Consider the following 26,485-nt stretch of genomic DNA (forward strand, 5'->3'; position numbering starts at 1 on the left):
TATTCTTTAGCTTGTTCAAATATTTATATAAAATAGTATTTGTTTTTCAACTTCTTGTATCTTATTGTTTTATTTACTAATTATCATTCCTAATTATTTTATTACTATATCATTTTAATTTAATAGCAGCTCAATTATCAATCTCACACATAACTCCAAAATCAATTAAGCCCAAAACCCATTCCACCATCAAATCCCAATATAATTAGAACCCCAAACCAATCCCAAGCCCAGATGAATATGTTGTGAACCAACCTTACTTGGTAAGGAATTATGGGCCAGAAATGAGGAACGAGGCCGACTCAGTTGGAACTATTGGGACAAGAGCTAAAGTCCCAATAATTGAACAACCAAACAGAATACTACTACGTTATATTTGGGATCCAGGGGGAGATACGGGGCAGGTATGTTGTTGAATGAAATGTTTGCTTCTCCTCATCTTCCTTCTCTAATGTCTGTATCATCTCATCCACATTCTTAGTCTGGGCTTCTCCTCCCTTCTTCTCTATTCTGTGTATTTCAGTTTAGTATCTCTAATTTCTTTAATAGTTTGAGTTGAGTTGTAATTTCCTGTCACTGCTGAAGTAATAGAAGTGTTGAAAAATTGGTTGTTACATTGGTGCTTTTATCCAGAGGTTTTCAATGGAGGACCAAAAACTCAAGCTCAAGGCTCTCATTGATGCATCTGTGAAGGGAGTGACAAATTCATTTTCCAAGGATATCGTTGAGATTCGGTGTATGTTACAAGATGTGGTGGGGAAAATGACACCGACCGCTTCTCAGTCTCGCTTTGGGTTGGGTTCGTCCATGAAAGCTATGTCGGTGAAAATACCCAGATTCAGTGGTGATGATCCAGCGGCATGGGTATTTCAGGTAGAACAATATTTCACACGCTATAACATTTTTTCAGATCATAAATTGTCATTGGCTTCTTTATATTTGGATGGTGAGGTTTTGGATTGGTATTGTTAGTTATATCGAAACAAACAGCTAGCGGACTGAGACCATTTCGTGGAAAAATTGTTTATTCATTACAGAACTCGGAGTCGGGAAGCACCTGACAGGTGTTTAGCCTTTCTCCTGAAGCTTACCACAGTGGACTATTGTCCAGCACGAGCTGTAGCTATTCCGCCTTGGAGCGCCATGGCCAAATTGCCCTCGCCTCAATATTGGAATCCACAATCAAGCCACAACAATTTGAACTCTAACTACGAGGTGTTTGGGAAAAATCCGGATAGGGAAACTGATAATATTGTAGATGATAAAACAACAATACCAATAGCTGATGCTACTAAAGCAGAGGGTGAGGATGAAGATGCAGTGGTACAAGTCAAAATTGATGATGGCACTTAAGTTTTGCTAACTCAAGCAAAAGAGAAGACGGGCAGTTCGGGTTTGGATGACAACGAAGAGGATTTCCTGCCTCTTGTTATTGAAGTTGGGGATACACGTTCCCCAAGAGATACATCACGGAGGTACGTTATTGCAACTTCTCTTGGTTGTGGCTCTATTAAACAGAAAATTGAAATTGTGTCATTTGAAGACATGTATCTTGCTGAATTTTTCATGGAGCCTGAGACTATTGAGGATCTATGTCTTGATAAATTTTTTATAGAGAATGAGGATAGCATTCCAACAAGTGACAAGACTTCAGATGAAATAATTCCCGATGTTGAGCATGGGAAATCTACGATGGGATTCATTGATCGCCATAATTTGAGTCGATATCCATTTGACTGTGGTGCTAATTTCTTTATTCTCACCATTCCCATAACTGCGAGGGATCATTGTGTATGGGATTCAGGAATTAGTTCCAAGTTCAGGGCTTTAGCGGGTTTTACAGAGAACAGGGAGGCACATAAACTTTTTGAAGAAGCTAGAAAAAGAAGGAGCTATTTATTTGCAAATTTGTATGCATGGGAGCATGTAGGTGGAGTTGCAAGGGGTGTTGAATGTAGTTGTAATTTTAGAAATTCACATGCATCATACAAGCTATTGAGTGAGTCTATAACGTTTTCATTCCTGTGTTCTTTTGATAGTGTTCCTACATATATTGAAGAGCAATACATAATTGATCAGTTTAGGCATTTACAGAGCGGAAAGGCTCTTGAGCTTAGTATGTTATACCCTGATATAGCATCCAAGCTGGTGATTTGCGTTAATGAACTTGTAGCTACTGCCCTAGTTAAAATGTATACCAACAATGCTCAACTGGACAGTGCCGAGATGCTATTCTCTAAGACTGGATATGAGGATAAGATTATTGTCATTTATGCTACATTTTGTATATGGATGAACCAGAGGCAAAAGCGAGTGATTATGGATTTTGTCCAATTTATTTCTCCAAAAGAACTACGTTGTGCAATAATTAGTGAGCATGTAACTGGCTCATCCTTATTGAGTTTGAATTTTTGGAAAATGAGATTTATACATGCACCTACTATTTGGAGTAGATATTTGTTAGATATACACCAAGTTCCTCTATTTCTATCAAGAACTACTTGTAACAATGTTATGTTTGGGATATGCTATAAACCACAGATCTTTTTAAAGGCAATGCAAAATAGTTTCTTGTCCTTCAATTGGTATTTGTTGATGATGGAAAGTATTGTGATCTTTTGTGCACAAAGAGCACTGTTCAAGAACTCCATAACCAACCTACTTGTTGGGGTTACCAACGCTCTTACTTTGGAGAGAATTGTCCAGGAAGCTCAAGTCAAGTGAGACTCTCTAAATGCCAAGATTGTAGCTTGTTGCCTTATGATTTATGGTGGTATTATGCCAAAGATTGTCAATGTTATAGTGGCCACCATCTCATGTCACGTTGCCATAGATCACATCTTCTCCTTATATTCCCCAGGATACCTTTGTGTAGAGACAATTGACAGGGTGCGCGCTACTAACACCTCTCTTGACTCGAACTTTGAGGACAAGGTTCTTTTCAAGGACGAGAGTATTGTTGTGAACCAACCTTACTTGGTAAAGGATTATGGGCCAGAAATGAGGAACGAGGCTGACCCAGTTAGGACTTTTGGGACAAGAGCTAAAGGCCAATAATTGAACAACCAAACAGAATACTAGTACGTTATATTTGGGATCCAGGGGGAGATACGGGGCAGGCGTGTTGTTGAATGAAATGTCTGCTTCTCCTCATCTTCCTTCTCGAATGTCTGTATCATCTCATCCTCATTCTTAGTCTGAGCTTTTCATCTCTTCTTCTCTATTCTGTGTATTTCAGTTTAGTATCTCTAATTCCTTTAATAGTTTGAGTTTGAGTTGTAATTTTCTATCACTGTTGAAGTAATAGAAGTGTTGAAAAATTGGTTGTTACACAATAGACTTCATTGTTCCTACCAAAACTAATTTTCTAAACTATGTTTCAGCACCCCACGTGACCCAGCAACCCAACAAACATTAACCCCAAATTAAACTCTTGCCAATTTCTCCTTCTAGAGGACGTTGTCAATCTTGTCGCCGGCAAACATGCCAACTCTCCTTTCTCGCTTCTTTCTTAAAATTTTCAATTCAAGTTCTTAATTTTATTCCTCTTTCCTTCTTTTCTCTTACTTCTTTCCTTAATTCTTCCTCCTCATTAGTGATGGTTCATAACTAATTTGATTTACCTCAATTTGGAGCCAAGATTTCAGCTCCATGTTTTGGCCACGATGGCCATCGCGCTAGAGGATTCGTACGCTAATCTTTCCATTTCGGCGCCCGTAGGTTCAAATCAATTTGATGAACTTGGACAGGATATGAGATTTCTCAAATTGAAACTCCAATCTCATTTGATTGCTATGACTCCAATTTTTCCGTGAGCCTCCGGTAGGCATTTGATTTCTTTCCTTATCCATGTCTGATTTTTAATAGCTGAATTGAAAACCCCCAACGGCTATAAAGATTTCAATTATAAATACTGATGATTTTGGGGGAAAAGAAAAAAAAAATGCTCAGCTTATCACTACAACTCAGGGATTATACTTTATACCTTACATCTACTGTTTATAGCTCACAATTACACGCTGGGCTTCTGATCACTATCTTTATTACTACGATAATTATTATTTAGTCCCTACGTCTCTGCTTTACTAGCTGCAATTCTTTATGGCAAAGTTCGGTTCTTGATACTCGCTTGACACAATCTTAACGCGTCGAGCTTGGGTATTTGTTGCTGTTGAAGCTCGGTTCGTGAATCGTTATTTGGATCTTTGGATTTCTTATTAATTTGGCACTTCGCAAACTGGTTAGTTTCTTTGTTATGTCAGTTAGGTATGAAGCAGTTGCTTTCGACACTATTCCTTAGTTCCTGTGATGTGGTAGTTATGTGTAGCGTAGTCGTTTTAATTCGTGTATGCTTGGACTGCTCGAATGCTACAAGCATTCTGCTCGGAAGTGCACAGGTCCGTTCCTACTCCCTTTTTCTTAAATCTTTTCCTTCTGTGTATATATCATATGTGCGGGGCAGCTTGACCCTTTGATTTGATATGTGCCAGATATCATGTTTTGAGATCCACCATGATTGAACTCATCTAATGAATTGAATTTCACTTATTTGTGACAAGTTTGAATGTATTCTCTACCACTTAGACACCATGACATTAGGATTACAGTAAATAAAATTGGATTTGAAACTGTTAAATCTCGTAAGTTTCAAGGCGATCTGATCGCCTCACATGCTTAAGTTGCTTTGTCAAAGTATGTGTACGCTATTTGCTTAAATAATAAAAGAAGTCTGCGATTTTAATGTCACTAATTTGATGTCTAAATGCTTAACCATCTAGATAACGTGTTGTAGGTTAAAGGGTTAATTCGTGATGAAATTTATGTCTGCATGAACTTCAACCTCTGCATGTTTTCTGTAATCTCTGTTGCCTTGAGATGTAGCACATATGATCTCTTAGAATCCACTTTAGAATAGTAAGCATGATAATATGCTTTCGTGGTAATGAGCGCAGATATATGTTGGGGAATTATTGTGATATTTATTTGGTCATGTTTAAATGATGAGAGTGATTTGAACATATACAAGTCATACTCATAGGATTAACAAGATAATTTTTTATAAATAAGAAAACTAGATATCATGCTCTTAAGTTGTCCATGTAACAAGAATACTTTTCTGTTAACGTCAATATAATTTGAATCAATGCTTTCTTTTTCCTTTGCTGGGTTTAAGTTGTTGAAAACATGAACACTTAGATATCATGTTCCTAGGATATCTCTAGGGACTTGACACATTTTTTTAAACTAATAGAACATGTGGTCACCTAATACACATGTTGTGTGCAATTCTGTGCATTTTCCAGCTGGTGTAAGGTCGCAGGATCTCAAGTATTGGACCAGGATATGGGAATATGGAGTTCAATTGTGTTCACATAGCAACTTTAAGAACTCATTCTATTTCTTAGTCATTTTAAATCCATGGTCTGTAATAGCTCTAATAACGGAAGGAGATTTGCCTGCTATTTTTTGTTGTGCTCTCTCTGTTCCTTATTTGCTTTGAGACTTTTTCTTCAATTATATGACATAATTTTATGGTTTAACCAATTAGCATTTATAGGAATGATTAAGATAAAATTCGATTTGCTTTTTACCGGGTAAAGAAATGATGTTCTAGTTTGAAGCAGTGCATTATGGATCTTCGAAACAGGACAAGTCTTTTACTATTTAATAAATACTCAAGGCTATATGTGTTAACTCCCCTTTGTCTCTTTTTTTTACTAGATTATAAATAATTGTTTTGGCCTTGATTCGCCCTTTTAGAAGCTGACCTAATTCCCCCCCCCCCCAAGTATTTGGACTTTATTTCCATCTAATGGGAACTTCTAAATCTATTCTAAAAGTACATAACTAGAGTCACATATTTGTTGGACTTTGTCCAGTTGTGTTATATTGATCTTTTCTATCTTATTCCAAATTTTATCGCGTTATTTTTAAGATCTAGTCATTATATTAGCTATCCTATTGTATCGGCCTACTTTCTTCCATAATTTTATACAATTGCGTTATACTTGGTTAAAATAACAAAAATTTCCATTTTCGTGAGCCATACTTTCTACAACTAACTAATTGCTTAATTAATTCGGAGGCCAACATGAGCCCTTACTTGCCTTATGTGTTATTTGTTTAAGTCCTAATGTGCTCTCTCTTATGTGACGCTAATAAGAATAGAAACAGAAACTTGAGATTTTCTTTACGTCTAGAACCATCCCTTTAGAATAGTGTCCAAAGCCTCCTGGACTATAGGAAAGGACAGGTAGTTTTGAATTAAGACGTGATTTTGAATTAATTCGTGCGCTCCTAAGTTATCAACTTAAAGATAGTAAAGAGGGTAGCAAACATGATACACAAATTGCCCGAATAACTATTGCACTTTTGGCTATAAAAGTCTTTGCAAACTTTGCACGGGAGTTGATCCATCAGGCTTAAAAATTTAGGTCCCCCTTTTATGTAATTAAGTAGGCTTTCTACGATTTACAATCCTTATATTTTTGTCATGCATGGTTTTAAGTAATTGCTTTTTAAATTGGTGTATATACTTGATCATTTAGGATTAATTCACAACTTAGTAATCTACATCCTAGTTTAATTCAATAATTCCACATAGTGTAAATTCGGTCGGAAACCACAGTTGTGGACCTCGAAGAGTGCCTAACACCTTCTCGTCCTTACCCGATCTTTGGTGACGCAACTAGTTAAATCAAAATTATCTGCAAATAGGTGCCCTAATGCACCTTAAAATTGTTAGGTGGCGACTCTTCTCTTTTAATACCCATTTAAAAGAGTTGTCACATGTCTAAGCCCGCTTTCGCGAGAAAACGGGGCGCGACAAATGTGTAATGTAGGAGCACGTCAAACGAATAGCAAACAAGGCAATTAAATCCTATAGGCAAGTTTTTTTTACCTGTTCATGCAAGAATTAGAATACTCAAACCCTCCTTTCACTAATTTCCCCATCATCCGATTTTACAAGTTATTACAGACCATATTGAACAATCATAGGTCCAATTACAAATATAAAATAACCCAGTAACATCAGGCCTTCAAATAGGCTTAGAACTTCACACGGATAGCAGGCCTAAACTCCAGGTTCGGATAGTGTATGTTTGACCTCCAGTACCAAAATCAAGCCCAACATACCAAGCCCAAACGACTGCCTCACTTACCCATTGGGACACCAAACTGGCCTTACTGATAATACGAGTAACAAACTATGTGAAGGATCAATTGAGCAACTTTGAAATCTAAGCACTTAGCCCTTAAGGCAGTAAAGAATAGAGGTTTCCAAACTAGAGGCATACAAATAGGATTACACAAAAGTCTCAGCAAGCATAAGCGTACAGATGTTATACTTCCCAAAAAACAAGTTAAGATAGTGCACCAAAGTTAAACAGTGTTCCCACATAAAACATGGTCCATAATTAACCTAAAGGTACTTTAGACCTAAGAATCTTAGTTATGGAAGTCTAACAGAGACATAGTCAGGAGAACAACAATAACAACATGATAGTAGGCATGATCCACGACAACTTAACATGCAGAGTATACACAAGGGTTCTAGAATCTGAAGAACTCATGATAGGAAGACATTTGACTTAGTTAATGGAAAAGACATACTTAGAAGTTTTAGGCAAACACCAAAGAATGCAGGATTGAACAAACTCACAGTATAGTTCTCAGCCACAGAGCAACATGTATGACTAGAACATTTAGACAACAATAAGCTCATAATGTCCATATAAGCATAAAATGGAAAAATAGTGGAGTAAACTTAAAGGATGCATCAAAAGAAATTTGTTAGAACAAGTTATGAGCAAAAATTAATCCCTTAAGGGTTTCAATACAAGGATCTCAGGCAAGGCATGAGCAAAGACTCGCAACAAACAATAGGTGACCTGAACAGCAGAGCAGGTTACGAAATTACTCAAACTGAACCTAACTAACATATATTAAAATCTAGACAGGCTGCGACACCAAGAAATTCAAGACTGCATAATAGCTTCAAAAGCAAGTAGGATTGCAAATTAAAATAACACAATACTAAAGCCATATTGGCTCACAAAGATCAATCAACATGAACATACATAACACTGAATGCAAGCAAAAGAAAAATAGGATTGCAAGATTTGAGGTACTCATCAGTTTATAAATGAAGAAGTAAGTAAAAGAGGGAATCAAGTGTCGGGGGTGATTCGATCAGCAGTAATAGAGAAAGAAAAGCAGGATTCCCAAAATCTCAGTGCGTCAGAGTTCCCAAGGGTTTCTAGTGAACCCCAGACAGTGCTCGCACTGAGAAAAGAGAAACAATCGAATTTCGGTGGCCTTGGCTTTCAGCCGGCCAAGGGCTCAAAATAAAGAATAGTAGAATAAGTGAGGGTGAGAGAGTAATAGCAGTAGTTAATTAATGATCATTGAGAGCTTCAAAGGGAACGAGGAAGGGGTTTACGTAGTGGCAAATTAGACGAACAAAACAAGGAATGACAGTTGATTAAACACAAAAAGAAAAGAATATATCCTATGCATACTCGAATCAGTAAAGAAAGCAAGAATTTCAAAGCCTAGTTGGAATCGGACTCAGGGCAAATTGTTCACAAGCCCTAATCACGATGGAATCAATGGAGATATGCCATAAATAAGAAGAAATTTCCTCTTTCTGAGTGTATAAAACCACAATTGCACTCAGAACCATAGAATCAAAGCCAAATCAGTGAGAATCGAACTTGTCATAAGTATAATGGTAGCGAAAGTTACCATAAATGAATGATAATAGCAGAAAAAGGTAAGTAGAATTCGCGTATGAACACGTTTGAGCAAGGGCGATGGGGGATCTTTTAGGTCGGGTAGGGTTTGGTCTCTGAGGGAGAAGAGAGTAGGCGAGGGCGGTTGTGGAGAGATAAGTGGTCTCTAGAGATTGGTCATAGGGATATAAGGCGTTGCCAGGATTTTAAAATCGGCAGTGCGGGTCATTTGAAGTGGGTTGCGACCGAGTTTTTTAAAGAGGGCCATTTGTTTTGGGCTGGGGGTGTTGGGCTAATGGTTTGGGTTGGGGGTGTTGGGCTAATGGTTTGGGCCAGATTTTGGTCCGAAATTAGCCCTATGTTGGACTGTAAATTAAATATACGAAATTTGTTAAAACTAATTTATAAAAAATAATTAATAAATAATAAAATATTACTCAGACAATAAAATTATTATAAATAATAGATTAACATTATAAAAAATATAAAAATACTATTTTAGCATGAATAATGTAATTATATTTAGAATATAGGCTATTATTGTAAAATTATATAAATAGCTCAAAAATACAAATATAATTATATGAAACGAAGTAAAAATATTATAAAATATATATGCCGATGTAAATAATAAACTGAATGATTAAGCTATCACAAAGTAATTTGAAAGGGTAATTAATAAATATTTGAACAATTTAAATGCAAGAAAATCAGTTTTAAAGCCTTAAAACTTATGGAAATATTATAGTAAATACTTATGTGACTCTTGTAAATTGGTGATGATTCAAAAAGGATATCTTGAAAATATTCGATGTTAGGCAAAGGGAAAGAGTCCTTCGGACACGCCTTGTTTAGATTCTTATAATCTACACACATCTTAAGCTTATTTTATTTTTAGGCACGACTAGTACGTTAGCTAACCAATCCGGGTATTTAACTTACCGGATCGAACCTAGTTTCACAAGTTTAGATACCTCGTCTTTGATGAATGCTTGTTTGATCTCGTACTATGGCCTTCTCTTCTACTTAACTGGGTGAAACTTTGGATCCAAGCTCAATTTGTGAGTTGTTACCTCCGATGGAATCCCTATCATGTCTAGATGGGAGTAGGCGAACCAATCGGTATTAGCTTTAAGAAAATCAATAAATTTTTTCCTAAGCTCGGGGGCTAATCCCGTGCCCAGTTATACCTTTCGATCCGATAGGTGCTCGATTAATATAACCTACTCCAACCCTCGATCGTCGATTTGGTGGCGTCAGTCTCATTGGGGGCTATGAAAGATCTCAAGATGTTGTAATCATCCTCATCGTACGCTCCGTGCTCCTTCTATTTTTTCGGCTCGGTTGAGGCCGGTATCATTGATTTCTATTTAGTTTTTTTTCTTTGGTCGGTTCCCTGCTTTTTGATATTGAAACCGCGGGCACCGGGATTACTTCATCGACAATGAAATTTCCTTTACAGTCAACTGTTCTCTGTAGACTGTTTTGTCTCCTTTAGGAGTGGGAAATTTTAGTGCTTGATGTAAGTTCGAAGGCACCGCTCTCATGTATTGAACCCATGGCCTTCTGAAAAAGGCAATGTACCTCATATCCTCTTCGATCACGTAGAACTTTGTTTCTTGGGTGGTCCTCGTAGTGTTTACCGGTAAATTTATCTCACCCTTCATGGTCTCGCATGCAATGTTGAATCCTTCAATACCCGGACTGCCGGTACGATTTGATCCTGCAACCGTGGTTGTTCTATAACCCTCGATCTTATGATGTTAGCCAAGCTACCTGGATCAATCAACACACGTTTAACGCGAGATTTATTGATAAGTACGGATATTACTAGTGCATTATTGTGAGACTGGACGATGTTCTTGGCGTCTTCATCGCTGAACGAGATGGCTCCTTCGGGGACGTAATCCCGTTTTTCTCTCGTGATAGAAACTTTGGTACGTTTTATCATTGGCCATTAGGAGACATCAACTCCCCCAATGATCATGTTGATTACATCTTATTCGACCTATTTGTTGGCGTCCTTGTTTCTGAAATGGTTTTTGGCTCGCTCGCTTAGGAATTCTCGAAGGTTCCATTGTTGAACAATCGAGCTACTTCTTCTCTTAGCTGTTAGGAATCTTCAGTCCTATGACCTTGAGTACCGTGGTATACTTGCAGCATCCACGTTAAAATTATACTTTGAGGGGGGATTGGACTGCAGTGGTCCGGGCCACTTAGTCTCTTTGGTGCTTCCTATGGCCGACACTATACTTTCAACATCCATGTTGAAATTACACTCCGAGCGACTCTGTGCTTCCCTACTCCCGAGCGACCTATCAAACCTGCTATTGCTCATCAGGCCCCGATTGCTCGATCCTCGATCATTTCTCTTGTCGTTCCTTATTAGGTGGTGCCCAAATCGGTTTCCCCTCTGATCCGCGTCGTATGGCTGGTATCAATCTCGGACCAGCCTCGACTCTTAATCGATGATTCTTTTAGACCTGTCATCGGTTTTGATGGGGTAAACATACCCCGAAAGGGCCCCGAGTTGGTCATCCTCGACTCTAATATTCGATTGATACCTATTATGGGCATCAGCCTCGGTGATTTCCGGGTACTGTACCAAGTTTTGCTTTAGCTGCTGAGAGCCTCAGAACTTCGGGGGTTGAGCCCTTGAGTAAATGCTTGAACAACCCAATCATCTACGACCGGGGATAGATTGGTTTGTTCTTTCTGGAACCTCGACACGAACTACCTAAGCATCTCTTTAACCCTCTACATGACCTTTAAAAGGTTAAACTTCCTTGTCTCGACCTTGATGACACTGGCATGGGCCTTTACGAAAGCATCTGCAAGCATAGCAAATGAGTCAATAGAATTCGGAGGCAAGTTGTGATACCATATTATTGTTCCTTTGGACAAGGTTTTCCCAAATTTTTTCAGCAATACTGACTCAATTTCGTCATCTTCCAGGTCATTCTGTTTCATTGCGCATGTATATGAGGTTACATGCTCATTTGGATCTATGGTCCCATTATACTTGGGAATGTCGCGCATTCAAAACCTCTTCAGGATCGGCTTCAGTGCCGCGCTCGGGGGGCAAGGCTTCTGAATGAACTTTTTGGATTCCGGCCCCTTAAATATCGATTGTGCTCTCAGGATCTGATCGACCCCAGAGTATTATGTTTCCACCTTATTGTCATCGGCCTTTTATCTTTTTCTCTCCAGACTCCACCCGTTTTGTCAATACTTCGAGCATCTTCATCACCTCGAAAGTTTCTCTAGGTCCGAATTCACTCGATTCTACGGCAACTTGTTCATCCATTCGACTATTTTCCTAGGACTGCTCGAGCTCAACCATGTTAGGGGCGTGACTCTGGTTCTGTAACTGTGCTATCACCGCTTGCTGAGATTGCAACATTTCGAAAATCAACTGCAGGCTCACCCCATCACCTTTATCTTTGGGTGCCTCTCGAGCCGCTGGTTGGGGTCCCTCGCGGATGTTGTTTTCGAGATTAGTCGATAGATTGATGTTGATGGCAACTTGTGAGTTAGCATTGACAAGGTCAGCAACTGGGACACCATTGGGATCAGCAGGGACACATCATTGTTAGGTATCACATTATTGTTCTCGGCATGATAGCTTAACTCAGCGTCAACGTTCAAGTGAGCAGACTGAGAATTTAACATCCTTAGGCTAACTTGGAATCAAAACCTCAAAGAACAAGCGTAAAACAGGGTGTGTTATGGAGATCGTATCAAATCACCACTATTATTTTTGGCCCCATAGTGGGCGTCAAACTGTTTATCCTAACAAATGGGTAACAATTAAATTTATAAGCGATTTAAAAAATATGTGATTTAATTCAATATGAATGATGTAAGAACAACAAGTAATTAAGTTAAAGATAAAATGAACAATCAAACCAATTATAATATGATGATCAAGCCTGATCTTAAGTTGAACACTGAAATTCGGCCTCGATCGGACCCTCGATATAAGCTTTGTTGATACCTAATTTTTCCCTCGTATTTTTTTAAAAACATATATATACTTTCAAAATAGCATATTTCCATCATCATTTAGTTTACAAACTTATACAAACATTTTCCATAATTTTTAGAAGCTTTAAATTAATTAATTTATGCATTTTATTATATAAATATTCAATAATTATCCTTCAAATTATTTTTTTATGATGATTTAATCATACAAACTTATTATTTACACCAAAATGTATGCTTTTAAATATTTTACTTCACTTTTCATAATTACATTTGCATTTTTAGGCTAATTGCACATTTTTGCAATAATAGCCTATATTCATGTACAATTACATTATTTGTGCCAAAATAGTTTTTTATATTTTTATAATATTAAGTTATTATTTTCAATCATTTTAATACACAAATAATACTATTTTTTATTTATTAATTACTTTTATAAATTACCTTTTGATAAATATTGGGTACTTAAATAACAGCCCCACTTTTAAACCATTTTTAGACCAAATAAATGGCCCAAAACTCTCAAAAACCTAGCCCAAATACCCCAGCCCAAACCAGATTATCCCAACCCTCTAAACCCAGCCAGTAACCCATTTAAACGACCCAACCCAACCTTTTTAAATCCTAGCCGTTGATCTCTAAGATCAACGACCCACATCTAATTCACCTCTTTAATTAACCCATTACCCCCAAACCCTATTTATTCCCTCTAACCCGCCGCCCCTAAACACTCTCCACTCCCCCTTCTTCAACTAAACCCTAATCGCCCCCCTAAAACCTTCTCCTAATCCCACTGAATATGGGATTCGATTGCCATTTATTTCCATATCTGACCCCCTTTTGATATTGATTGTTCTCTTATGGTATTACTTTCTCATGACAAGCAAATTTCTTCCTAAAAACTAGGGTTTACATCTCTTAAATTGATAATTTAGACTTATTTATATATTCACTTTCCTTTTTTATTACTTAAATCACCCCGTTAATGTTTGATTTTTACTATTATATTAAACCCTCCCCCATTCCCTTCCAAACAGGACTTCAATCTCTAATTTTCACAGAAAATATTGGGGCTTTTACTCTGTGTTCACTTGTTATTTTGTTCTGTTTGGCTCTTGGCCGTTGAATGCCAAGGCCACCGGATTTTCTACTTTTCGACCTTTCTTGGGTGTGAGCACTACCCTGGGTTCTTGAAACCATTGGGAACTTGACGCATCTGAGATTTTGGGTCCTGATTGTTGTTCTTTTCTTGTTTGTTGAGAAATAACTGGTTAGTTTCTCAGCCTTCACAATGTTTATTCCATTATAATTTAATTAGCTTATCTATGATTTCTGAAAGTTGCCTGACTTGATATAATTCCTTGACTCTCTTCATGTGTGATTATGCCTATAAAACTATTAGCCCTAAATAATGCATTTTGTATCTAGCTTAGGCCATTTGGATAATTTGAAGTATGTTTAGCCTAATGTTATTGATAATTTGAGTGTTTGCATTGGTTATATGGCTTAACCCATGCTTCCTGCCTGATTTTGAATTTCTATAGTGATTTTATGTTATTAGTATGCCCTAATTTGTTTAAACTTTCACTCTAGTTATAATTTGTTCCTATGACTATGCTTATCACTTTTTGTGTTCGTGACATCTAATTCTGTTTGCTCCATGAAGTATAAGTCACACTTTTTAACCCCTGTGTTTTGCATAATTTGATCCTTTAGGTTTTAAATTTGTTGCATTAGTGACAACTATTTGTCTTACTAGCCTAATGCTTCTTGCCTATTAACTTTGTAACCCTATAAGCTTTAGGCTCCTTGCTTCTTATCAATATGTAACCCTGCCCCAATATGTTAAGTGAAAACTTGCAGGATTAACTTGTTTTCTTGAATTCATGTACCCTCTGTGTTGACATGTTCATTATATGATCACTTTGTAATGTTTGCAAATGTACTTTTCCAAACCTTATTACTTTACTACTATTTTCATTGGTTGTTTCTCTATTCTGAGTCTCTAATTCTTGGTCGGCTGAAAGGTAAGGCCCCTCTAAAGCTTCCCTATTAACCTCCCTAGTGTGAGCACTGCTCGAGACGGGACCCATGATGCAGACGTAGAGGTTAAGCTTGATGCTCAAGTTATCCCCAAGAGAGCGAGTTTTAAGTATCTCGGGTCTATAATCCAGGGTAACGGGGAGATTGATGAAGATGTCGCATATTGCATCAGAGCGGGATGGATGAAGTGGAGGCTCGCTTCTGGTATTTTATGTGATAAGAATGTGCCGCCAAGACTTAAGGGTAAGTTTTATAGAGTGGTGGTTTGACGAGCTATGCTGTATGGGACTAAGTGTTGGCCAGTCAAGAACTCTCACGTGCAGAAGATGAAAGTAGCAGAGATGAGGATATTGAGATGGTTGTGTGGGTGTACCAAGAGAGATAAGATTAAGAATGAAGTTATCCGAGACAGAGTGGGAGTAGCCTCCGTGGAGGACAAGATGTGAGAGTTGAGGCTGAGATGGTTCGGACATGTTAAAAGAAAAAGCATTGATGCTTATATCAGGAGGTGTGAGAGGTTGGCCATTGAGTACTGGGGAAAGGTGATTAGACAGGACATGGCGCTGCTTCAGCTCACTTAGGACATGACCCATGATAGAAGGGTGTGGAGGTCGAGGATTAAGGTAGAAGGTTTGTGGGTAGTTTTTAGTTGTTCACCAATAGTCTTAGTAGCATGCATGTCCCTTCATATTCTTAGATTTTTATTACGTTATGTGGTTTTGTTCGCCTCGGGTATTGTATTCTCTGTTGCTATTATTTGGTACTACTTATCCTTTATCTCTCCCTTTTTCTTTTCTCTTCCTTCTTTCTTCCGTCCTTGCTTTCCTCTTCTTCTCCTTGACCTTCCTAACCTAAGGGTCTATTGGAAGCAACTTCTCTACCTGCATTAGGTAGGGATAAGGTCTGCATACAGACTACCATCTCCAGACCTCACCTGTTGGGATCATACTGAGTTTGTTGTTGTTGTTGTTATAGTGTGAGCACTGCTTGGGGTCCACTATGAAACCCTTGTGAACTCTGACACACTAGGGCCTAAGGTTCTTTGGCCACCTTTACTAATTACTCAATTCTATCCCTCTCTATGCCTACTAAATAAGCCAATTGTCTTGTGTAAATGGCTGTTTTCTGGATCCTTTGATCAACTATGGCTACTGGGTTTGGTTCGAGTGCTCTTGAGGTTTTTGCGCTGTGGTGAAACCTGTATGGATACAAATTTGAAGGCTTGGCTGGGCTGGGTATACTTTGGGCTTGTCTTAGGCCCACTATAGTTATTTCTATCACTTTGTAATTTATTTCATTACTGGGACAGTAATAATTCTGTAATAACAATTGGGGTATTAGTAAAATTGGAAAAATGAGTCTATTCTAATGTTTGCATAAAAAGGGTAGAAATCCTGCCTATAGGATCTGAATGTTTAATTTGTTCAACATGCTTTGCTTCAATGTGTTTTGTTAGATGACATGTTTATAGGACAAAAATAATCTCACCTGTGCACATGTCCATTTTCACACATTGTTAACTGCCTATTAGACTGTAATACAACCATTATTTGTTCAAATTTATCCATATTAGATATCATGCCTATAGGATTACATTGAGTAACAAATCCCCGCTCTTTACAATATGCACGTAGATATCATGCCTATAGGACATAATCAATTAGCTGCTATTTCTGTTATTCCCTGCCCGCCTAGAAAGCATGCCCATAGGAATGAAAATTCAGAATGTTTAAAATTCAGAATCACATAAAAGTCATGCTTATAGGATTTAAGGACCCCATTTCCTATTAATTCTGGAACTTGTCACCTACTTAATATGTAAAACTTGATTGCGTGCATTTGTTGCTTATATGTGGAGGCCAACTTGAGCCATTTGTTGCCCCTTATATGTAGTCCTACATGTTTTGAATGTATCTTAGATTTATCATTTTTGAGCAACCTAGGTAAAGTCTAGAACCACCCAAAATAGAGGTCCAAAGCCTCCTGGGCCATAGGCATAGGACGGGTAGTGCACACATAAGGCATGGTTTAGAATCAACTAGTGTGCATAGGTAAAAACTTAAAGATGGTAATCGGGTAGCAGAAGATGATAGTTTGTGCCCGCTAAATAATACGAGTAACACCCCATCTCGAGGGAGTAATGAAGTATTATTTATGTTGCACGGGGTGATCTTTTAGGCTAAAAAACTTAGGACCCTCCATCTTGTCTTTAAGTCAATTATTTGTGTTTATTCAAAGTCTTTTAATAATGAATTTTCCCAAGCTTCTTGCTTTCTTTGTCTTTGTTTGTCTGAATAATTCATATAATTCGAGTTCAGCAGGGACCCACAGTTGTGGGCCTCGAAGAGTGTCTAACACTTTCTCTTCGAGGTAATTTGAGCCCTTACCCGATCTTTGGTGACGCAAACTAGTTAAACCAGAGTTATTTGCAAATAGGTTCCCTAATGCACCTCAAACCCGTTAGGTGGTGACTCTCTCTTTTAACACTTCCTCAAAAGAGTTGTCACATGTCAAAACCAGATTTCGCGAGAAAACGGGGCGCGACAACATGGTGACTTTGCTGGGGATATTTTTAGGCTCTTACCATAGCGAATTTGTTTTGTATGAATTAGTCTTCTCTGATAAACGTGTCTTTTATTATTTTTGCTATTACATGAATATCCCGCTACCGGTTCCCCTTTTATTGTTGCATACACACCCTTTTTCTCGTCCTCCCTTTCATTTGAATTCGCATTAATATGAAAATCTCTGGTCAATTTGGCTATAACATGCGTTTTCACTTTATTTCTAGCCGTGCTTGCTTGCTCTAAGTCATTTTTAAATTACTACATCATGTCTCTCCCTACCCTTACTCCTTCGCTTATTTTATTACAACTTCTACATTGCGCGAACTCTTCTTCTTGTTTTCCTTTCTTTTTATGTATTTATGTTACATTTAATACTGCATTTACTATTTTCATCATGCAAAATATTTGACAACGTCTTGTTTTATCTTTGCATAAAGCATGCTCCACATCATATTCCACTCGTGCATAATTAATACCATAGCGGAGCTTGATGAGTGTCCGGGCTCTTCCTGAATCACACTTTAAATCTGGAAAGTCTTATTTACGGTAAAACTAGTCGATCAACGGTGCAGTCGATGGTTCCGTGCCTTTCCCTCTCAAGTTGTCCGCTTGAGAGTACCGGTTTAGACACTTCTAAAAACCACTGCTCTAATATTAACTGTGCATGCATCATGTCCAAACCTAGTATAGGTTAGAATGCTGTCCGCGTAATAACTCGCTAAGGCAAGCCTTATCCAAAGTCCGCCGGGATTTTCATAATCCAAATGGACACAATCACGATCTATGCATTATTTGGAGAAAACATGCCAATATATTGATCATTAACGTGTAAATAGCCAAATCCAAAGGGGGAAAGGGCTAACTTTATTTGTTTTGTAGAAATGAGGCACGAAGTCCCCACGTTCGGCATGGTTCAAGATATCCCACCTTTGCTGCTAGATTGGTAAGGAAAATCTCTCACCAAGTGACAAAAATCATGTGAAAAGAGTCCTCGGAAATTTATCCTCTTTGTTAGACATTCAATCAAACAATGTATTAATTAAGGCCGCCACCATGTTTTGGAATGAGAAGAGAGTCGTCTTCCATTTTGGTGACATTGAAATGACTCCCCTTTTATAAGAAATAGGAGGCTTTGTTGGACTCCCATGGGATAGCCTTGGTTTATTAGTACCGGAAAACCGCACTTCTCGAGGTTTCCTGAAAATGATGGGTTTCAAGAAAAATGATGGGTTAGTTTGTCTGAAGAAATCTAACATACCATTCGAGTTCCTTTATGAGCGTTATAGGCACATCAAGTCATATCGCCTTTACCATGATGAGCTTGCCATCACTTCTCTGGGTTGGACACACCGCCGAGTTTTCGTATTCATTGTCTGTTTTCTGGGGATGCTGGTATTTCCAATACAAGGAGAAATGATCCATACTCGTCTAGCTATGGTCACTGGGTCTCTAATGGAGGGGATTGAGGGGCAAATTTATACTATTGTCCCTATGATATTGGCTGAGATGTACCGGGCTTTAGACTGTTGCAAAAAGGGGTATAACCATTTTGAGGGTTGCAATCTGTTGCTCCAAGTATGGTTATTGGAACACCTTCAGAGAAGAGAATAACATCAAAAACTTCCGCGACGGCCATGTAATGACCACATAGCCTATCACCATCCGAAGAGAATGACTTTTATTCCAAACAGGTTTGCGCAACCAAAAAATATTGTGAGATGGGTACATTTTTTTAGCAATTTGACTTATGACAAGGTACATTGGATGTAAGAGTTGTTCCCTAGCAGTAAATTCATCATCAGGTTGAGAGATGCTCCTCATCTAGTGCTAATCGAATTGAGGGGGATTGAGGGGCAAACTTATACTATTGTCCCTATGATATTGGTTGAGATATACCGGGCTTTAGACCGTTGCAAAAAGGGGTATAAGCATTTTGAGGGTTGCAATCTGTTGCTACAAGTATGGTTGTTGGAACACCTTCAGGGAGGAGAATAACATCAAGAACTTCCGCGACGGCCATGTAATGACCACATAGCCTATCACCATCCGAAGAGAATGACTTTTATCCCAAATAGGTTTGCGCAACCAAAAAATATTGTGAGATGGGTACATTTTTTTAGCAATTTGACTTATGACAAGGTACATTGGATGTAAGAGTTTTTCCCTAGCAGTAAATTCATCATCAGGTCGAGAGATGCTCCTCATCTAGTGCTAATCGAATTAAGGGGGATCTACCCTTATGCTCCTATAAGGGTTATGAGGCAAGCTGGGAGAAAATAGGTTATACCCCGAGTTTCCAACATGGTTCAATACAAAGCAGAATTCCAAGGTAACGCCATTCCATTCAAGTTCAAGGCACAACACATATGTCATCAAAAGATCATTATGGAGAAAGATACTATCGAGCCAGATCGGTATCACGCTAGCCTTGTGTATTACTATCCATCATGGTTGGTAGATGATATAGCAAGGGATGTCAAGCCAGGGATTAATCTAATGAATAGGGTTATAGATAACGTTGTTGAAGCACATTTCAAATACAATATGTTGCGCAAAAGGGTTTTCGAGTCTGAAGCCAGGCATTCGGAAAAACATAAAGTGGACATGGAAGCAATCAATGAGGGGAAATAAATCGCTACTAAATCAACAGAGAGGTTGGAATACTTGGAGCAGGGGTTGATGGAGCTTGAAGGAAAGATGAGGAAAAAGATCTCGGACTGTTAGAATGCAGAGGGCAACGAAGGAGGGCATCTAGCAAAGGCGTATCTGTTGCTGGACATGCGCGACCTAGGGAATCTGATTGAAGGAGCCAAGAAGGCCAAGCATGGAGAAGGTCCCTCTGGGACTAAATAGATTAGGAATGATGTTTTACTTGCCTTCTAGATTCGTTTTAGAATTTGGTTGTAATAAGGCAAATGCCATTAGTGACTCTTTATAATTGTTGTCGTTTTAGTAGAGATTTGGTCCATTTACCATATTAATGAAATGACTTAGTTATTGGCATTGATTTCCCCAAATCTATATGTCGCTTAAGCCTACCTCTGGCAAAATAACGTCCCCAAAATAGGACGCGAATTTATAATTCTGCAATGTGTGTTTAAATACCGCAAATATCCTTTTAATACTCCTTACTAACTTGTTTACCTTTTTGTTTTCTTCTTTTATTTGTTCGGTTATTCCCATCCCCTAAGGTTGGTTCGTGCATAATGGCATCATCAGCATATCATACCATATCTAGAGGTCCTCCACCTCCTCCAAGTGATCCTAAAAATAAAATAAAATCCAAAATGGATGATATGAGCGGTATCAGGAAAGACAACGCTACTCATGCAGAGAATGTTGAAACTTCAGATGGTCGGAGTACTCCGGCACAGAATGACTTAGTTTTACAATTAGAACAGAAAATACTGGAGTACAGGGGGGAACTTGAGCAGGTCAAGAACTTGAAAAACCTTTCCCTTACCCTGAACGTCCCCGATGTCAACCAACAAAACGCCCAAAACCCAGCACCTCCCCAAAAAACATAAAACCAACAAAATCCTTCCGCACCTCATTAGTATGCCACACCTCCTCAAAATCCTAATCATCCGCCAGTACCGACCCCTCCATAGCATCATCACCATCCGACCTAGTATCAACAAACCACTACCTACCACACTCCTCAAAATGCACCACAACCTACCCCTGATCCCCAAAATTCAACCAACGACCACCACTACGCCTAAATTCCTAGAGTCCATCAAAGTAACCCCATATACGTGGAAACCTTACCCCATACTCCACAACAGACCTTGTACACAACTGAGTCCTCTGAGAAGGACCTGCTCTTCAAGAACATGACAGAGGAGCTCAAGAATTATGAGGATTTATGTATTCAGCCGGACGTAGAACTACCAGAGGGTTACAAACCTCCTAAGTTCAAAATGTTCGATGGGACAGGTGATCCGAAGGTACACTTGAGAACATATTGTGACAAGATTGTAGGGGTTGGTAAAGATGAAAAAATCCGCATGAAGTTGTTCATGAGGAGCCTCACTAGAGATGCCATGTCCTGGTAAATTAGTCAAAACCCAAAGAAATGGCTTAACAGGGTAAGCATGGCATCAGATTTTATGGATCGGTTCAGGTTCCATACAAAAAATGCGCCAGGCATCTTCTACATTCAGAATCTTAAGAAGAAGCCAATAAAAACTTTCCGCGAGTATGCTACTCGGTGGAGGTCTAAACTGCGAAAGTAAGGCCAGCACTGGAAGAATAACTAATGAATAATTTCTTTGTCCGAGCTCAAGATCCGTAGTATTATGAGAGACTGATGGTTATTGAGAACCATAAATTTTCTGACATCATCAAGTTAGGAGAAAGAATAGAAGAGGGGATTAAGAACGAAATGGTGATAAATTTTGAGGCATTCCGGGCTACAACCAAAGCCTTGGTGGCCCAAGGTCCAAAGTCTCCTCTCACGCACCAAACACCCCCACCCACATATCAGCCTTCACCTCCTAGATACCAACAACCCGCCGCCACTTACCATACATATAACACCCAGCCAGCATACTACCACTCCCCACCAGCCTGCCAAAATTACCAAAATCCTAGACCAAATTTCAACCGCAGATTGCGCAGACAATACACCCCGATTGCTAAACCCATCGACCAATTATATGAGAGACTGAAGGCTTCCAGTTATGTCACTCTCATTCCCGCCTTTGCCATGGAAAACCCCTCTCAGTGGGTCAATCCAAACAAGACGTGTGCCTACCACTTGGGCATGAAGGGTCATACTATCGATGAATGCTGCACTTTGAAGGATAAGATCCAGACGTTGATTGACACCAAGGTTATACAAGCAAAAAGGTTGCACCTAATGTCTACAACAATCATCTCTCAGATCATAAGGGCGAGGGGGTAAATGTGATAGAAACCGATGAAGAATGGGATCCGAAAAGGTCAATTGGACTCATTCGTGAAGGGGATGAACCTAAAATACCTCCAGTCACTCTCACACCTATTATGGTGCAGATTCAGTCACCAATTGAGGTTGAAGTAGCCGCACCGACTCCGTTTAAGGTTGAAGTAACAACGCCCTCAGCCACGCCAACTCTGTTTGAGGTGGAAGTGACCACACCCTTCACCGTGACGGTAGAACCTACACCGTCCTTTATGTCCAATGCTATAACTTGGGACTATGCTGCGGAAGCAAGAAGGAAAGGAAAAAAGAAAATGGAGGAAACAGGTGCAGCGCAAGGCATGACCAAAACTAGTGGGGTATATACACCCGAACATTTGGGAGGAACAAGCAAAGAAGCTGCTTCTAAGCCGCTCATCATTGAGACCGACCCAGACGATCTTTGGAGAAAAGTGCAGGCGAGAAAATATTCTATGGTTGATCATCTGAACAAAACCCCCGCTCAGATATCCATTCTATCACTACTGCAGAATTCTGAAGCACATATGAATGCATTGATGAAAGTGTTGAACGAAGCCTATGTACCCAATAACACCACTAGTGGAGAAATGACCAACATGGTAGGACAAGTGTTGGAAATCCACAAGATCACTTTTCATGAAGATGAGCTACCACCAGAAGGACTGAGTCACAACAGGGCACTGCATATCACAGTGCAATTTGAGGACAAATTAATCGCCAGGCTCCTGATAGATAGGGGTTCGAATCTCCATCCAACATCCTTCTATTCTCAACGACCGGAGGTTGGGTAAAGGTTTGCATGAGATACGAGGAGGAACTATGAACGTGAAAGCATTAGATGGGTCCGAAAGGGCCATGATTGGGGAGACCAACCTCTGTTTGCAGATGGGCCCGACTTGGTTTGACATTGATTTCAAGTATTGGACATATCCGCCACATACATTCTGCTGTTGGGATGACCTTGGATACATGTTGTTGCGGCCATAGCCTCCACTATACACTAGGTCATAAAGTTTGAATGGAATAATCAGGAATTAATCATCCACGGGGATGGGAGTAATCCCATTTATACCAATCAGACTGTCGCGTCAATGCAATTGAGAAAGACAAATGGTGGAGTAACAATATTGAAAGCATATTGTTATGGACAGGGTATGAAACCGGCAAGAGTCTCGGCAAGAATCTCCAAGGGAATACCAAGACGGTACATTTAAAGCGTCATGGTACAACTGTTACACCCCAAGTTTTCATACGTGAGAGTACGTCATAAGTCATTGATGTAAGCTCGGGAATGAGATTATATTTGGAAGTAAATAAAGTAAGTTAATCATGTTACCTTGGAGGTTACAAATATTTAAGATCATGAATAACGAGTACCAAGAGAGTTGGAAATCTTAGAAGCTAAACCAATTGAAGAAAATAAGTTTCGTCAAAAGTCGACAAGTTTGGAATGTTATAACATTTACTTTGGGGTGAGACTAGGGTTCTTAACATGATAAGGAGGTTATTCTATGAGTTATTTTAGTTGTATGATATTCATTTTCTACATTTTGAAGGCAAGCAAGTTGTGGAACAAGAGTTGGCAAAGGTCATCACAAGTTACATTCATAAATTTGCTGAAATTTAGGTCAAATGTATCTGAACATTTCTACAAATATACTTGGAATCATGGGGTTTTCTACCTACCAAATTGAATATCTACGAGTCTAGTTTCTAACGCATTAAACCGTTTGTCAATACGACATTGGAGTAGAGAGATATTCATGTTTTCGCGAGACGGCGCAAGCAGCTCCCAATGGGACCCACTTAGGCGGTGGTTGATCTACTTCAATTTATAAACGATTTGAACGCCTATTTTTGCTCATTTTTCAACTAACGTTCGTCTCCAAACTTCTTCTAACCCTCCTAAACATATACCACAAGGGTTTGAAGTGATTCCAAAGTGATTACACTATATTTCAACATCAAAACTTAGTTCTAGTGAAGAACAACACCTCTTTGAGGTTGTGTTGTCATTGAGGATTGTTGTGGGCTGTATATGGATGAAATTACAAGTTATTATTGTTGTCTAAGGTGAGTATAACAGCCTACTAATTGTGCTTAATCTTGCATGTATGTTGGTTAAGTTGTTAGGATGATAAACTACAAGATAATACTTGGGTTAGCTTAAGTCACTTCTATGGTGTTGTATTGCTATTGAGGGTTGTTGTAAACTGAATATAACTTGGATTTTGACTTGAAGTTGCTGTAGGAGGTATTTATATTGTTTTCTTACTTGTGCCTAAGGTTATCTTGAGGTTCATTAAGTTAAATGGATGGGCTAGACATGAACTAGTGAATAAAGTTGCTAATTGAGGATAGTTGAAGTTGTGGATTATTTTCGTTGTTATAAATATATGGTATAATGCTGGAATCATTGATTAATGACTTCATTATCATGTTAATGATACTTTTATGTTGAATTAAGAAGTCTATAAGGATTGATAAAAGGTATACAGATTCCAATCGGAGCTTGCCGCTCGTCGTAATGTAGTTGTGACTTGTTGTTGTTATATGGTGTCTTGATATTGATAATTATGTATTGATGGATTGCTCTGGTCATTGTTGTTTGTATATGGTATTGGAGGAGGCCCTTGTTACAAGGGAGATGCTGCCAAAATTTACGTAAACGAGCTACTAGCTTAAGTTATAGACTTAGCCTTTGCTCAGCACTGATTTTGAATCTCCTTATACTATGATAGATTGAGTTGACTTGTTTGAAGAGTTGCTTGGAAGTGATTAGGGACTCAGCAGGTTTAAGGTATGTTAAGGCACTTTCTTCTTTCTTTTGGCATGATCTAAAGTGAAATGAATACGCTACTTCATAACGAATCTACTCCTAGCAACTAAGGTTGTCCATGTTGTTCTTTCCTTATAAAATTATTCTAAGCAAGTGTGTATGATCCTTGAATCCTACTAAGGTTCATATTGAGGGTATGGATGTCCATAGTGCTCTTAAGTCACTCCAAAAGGTTTAGAAGGTGATTCCATGAGTCTAGCATGCATTATATATAGTATCTATTTTACTCTACCGAGCCGCTCTATAGTCGGCCGGGTACAACACCTATTGTGCAACCACTGATCAGTTGGGTTTACCGAGCTCCACGTGGCCGGGTACGATTCTACCGAACCTTATGAAAGTCGAGTACGCTTTTACCGAGTCCTCTTTGAGGCCGGGTACGATATGATGATGATGATGCCCACAGAGGCGAATGTTTTGAAAAGTTTATGTATATATATGTATTATGCATTTCATATCAGTAACCCCCATAGGCACTCAGATGTTACAGGTTGTATCTCCTCTATATCTCTCTTTACATTACTGTTCTTGTTTAAGCTTTCCTGCCTAACATACTCGGTACTTTATTCGTACTGACGTCCCTTTTGCCTGGGGACACTGTATTTCATGCCCGTAAGTCTCGATTGATAGGTTGACAGTCCTCCTAGTAGGCTATCAACTCAGCAAAGGTGTTGGTGCACTCCACTTGCTCCGGAGTTGCCTATTTGGTCAGTATGCTTTGGATATGTATCGATTGGTATGGCGGGGCCCTGTCCCGACCTTTATGATTTTATATACTCTTAGAGGCTTGTAGACAGATGTCAGGTGTATGGATAATTGTATGGCCTTGTCGGCCTATGTTTCGAGTTTACTAATGGTCATGTCGGCCTTATAGGCCCGTATGTCACATATATTAGTTTGTATATCATGTTGGGTCTTCATATGTTGAGTATTCCCTTATGTTTTATTCTTGTTATCTCATGACGGGTTTTCTAGCTCATTTACTCATGATAACATGATAAGAAAGATATGTTACGTTGGTACTCGATTGAGTAAGGCACCGGGTGCCCGTCGCGGCCCTTCGGTTTGGGTCGTGACAGAAGTGGTATCAGACCAGTTCTGTCCTAGGGAGTCTACAAGCCGTGTCAAGTAGAGTCTTGTTTATGGGTGTGTTGTGCACCACACTTATAAGCAGGAGGTTACAGGGCATTTAGATCTGTCACTCTTTCTTCTTACTCTAGATCGTGTAGTAGAGCTCAGTTGTAAGAATTCAAACTCTTAAATTCGACTTTACTCCTAATACAACGATACCTACATCCACAAAGACAGTTGGTAAGAGATTGCATCAAAGACAGTTGGTAAGAGACAATTGTGGATGTGGAAGAGTTGAGTCAGAGGAACTCGA

At 38.9% G+C, this 26,485-nt stretch overlaps 1 protein-coding gene across 1 annotated transcript; it reads left to right on the top strand.

Annotated features, from left to right (window-relative positions):
* Positions 1-251: 251 nt before the first annotated feature.
* Positions 252-3,331, top strand: LOC107811882 (uncharacterized). Its single transcript, XM_016636875.2, has 4 exons — positions 252-404; positions 634-873; positions 1,038-1,475; positions 1,616-3,331. Exons 3-4 carry the CDS (start codon positions 1,400-1,402, stop codon positions 2,722-2,724), a joined length of 1,185 nt encoding a protein of 394 aa, XP_016492361.1. The 5' UTR covers positions 252-404; positions 634-873; positions 1,038-1,399; the 3' UTR covers positions 2,725-3,331.
* The last annotated feature ends 23,154 nt before the right edge of the window (positions 3,332-26,485 follow it).

The sequence above is a fragment of the Nicotiana tabacum genome, chromosome 18 (assembly GCF_000715075.1).
Source record: "Nicotiana tabacum cultivar K326 chromosome 18, ASM71507v2, whole genome shotgun sequence".
NCBI classification, from domain to species: Eukaryota; Viridiplantae; Streptophyta; class Magnoliopsida; order Solanales; family Solanaceae; genus Nicotiana; species Nicotiana tabacum.

Excerpts from the sequence above, each read along its gene's own strand:
- LOC107811882 (XM_016636875.2), top strand. The coding sequence starts at position 1,400 with ATGACAACGAAGAGGATTTCCTGCCTCTTGTTATTGAAGTTGGGGATA. Across the intron at positions 1,476-1,615 it reads CCAAGAGATACATCACGGAG|AGAATGAGGATAGCATTCCA; the intron begins GTACGTTATTGC and ends AATTTTTTATAG.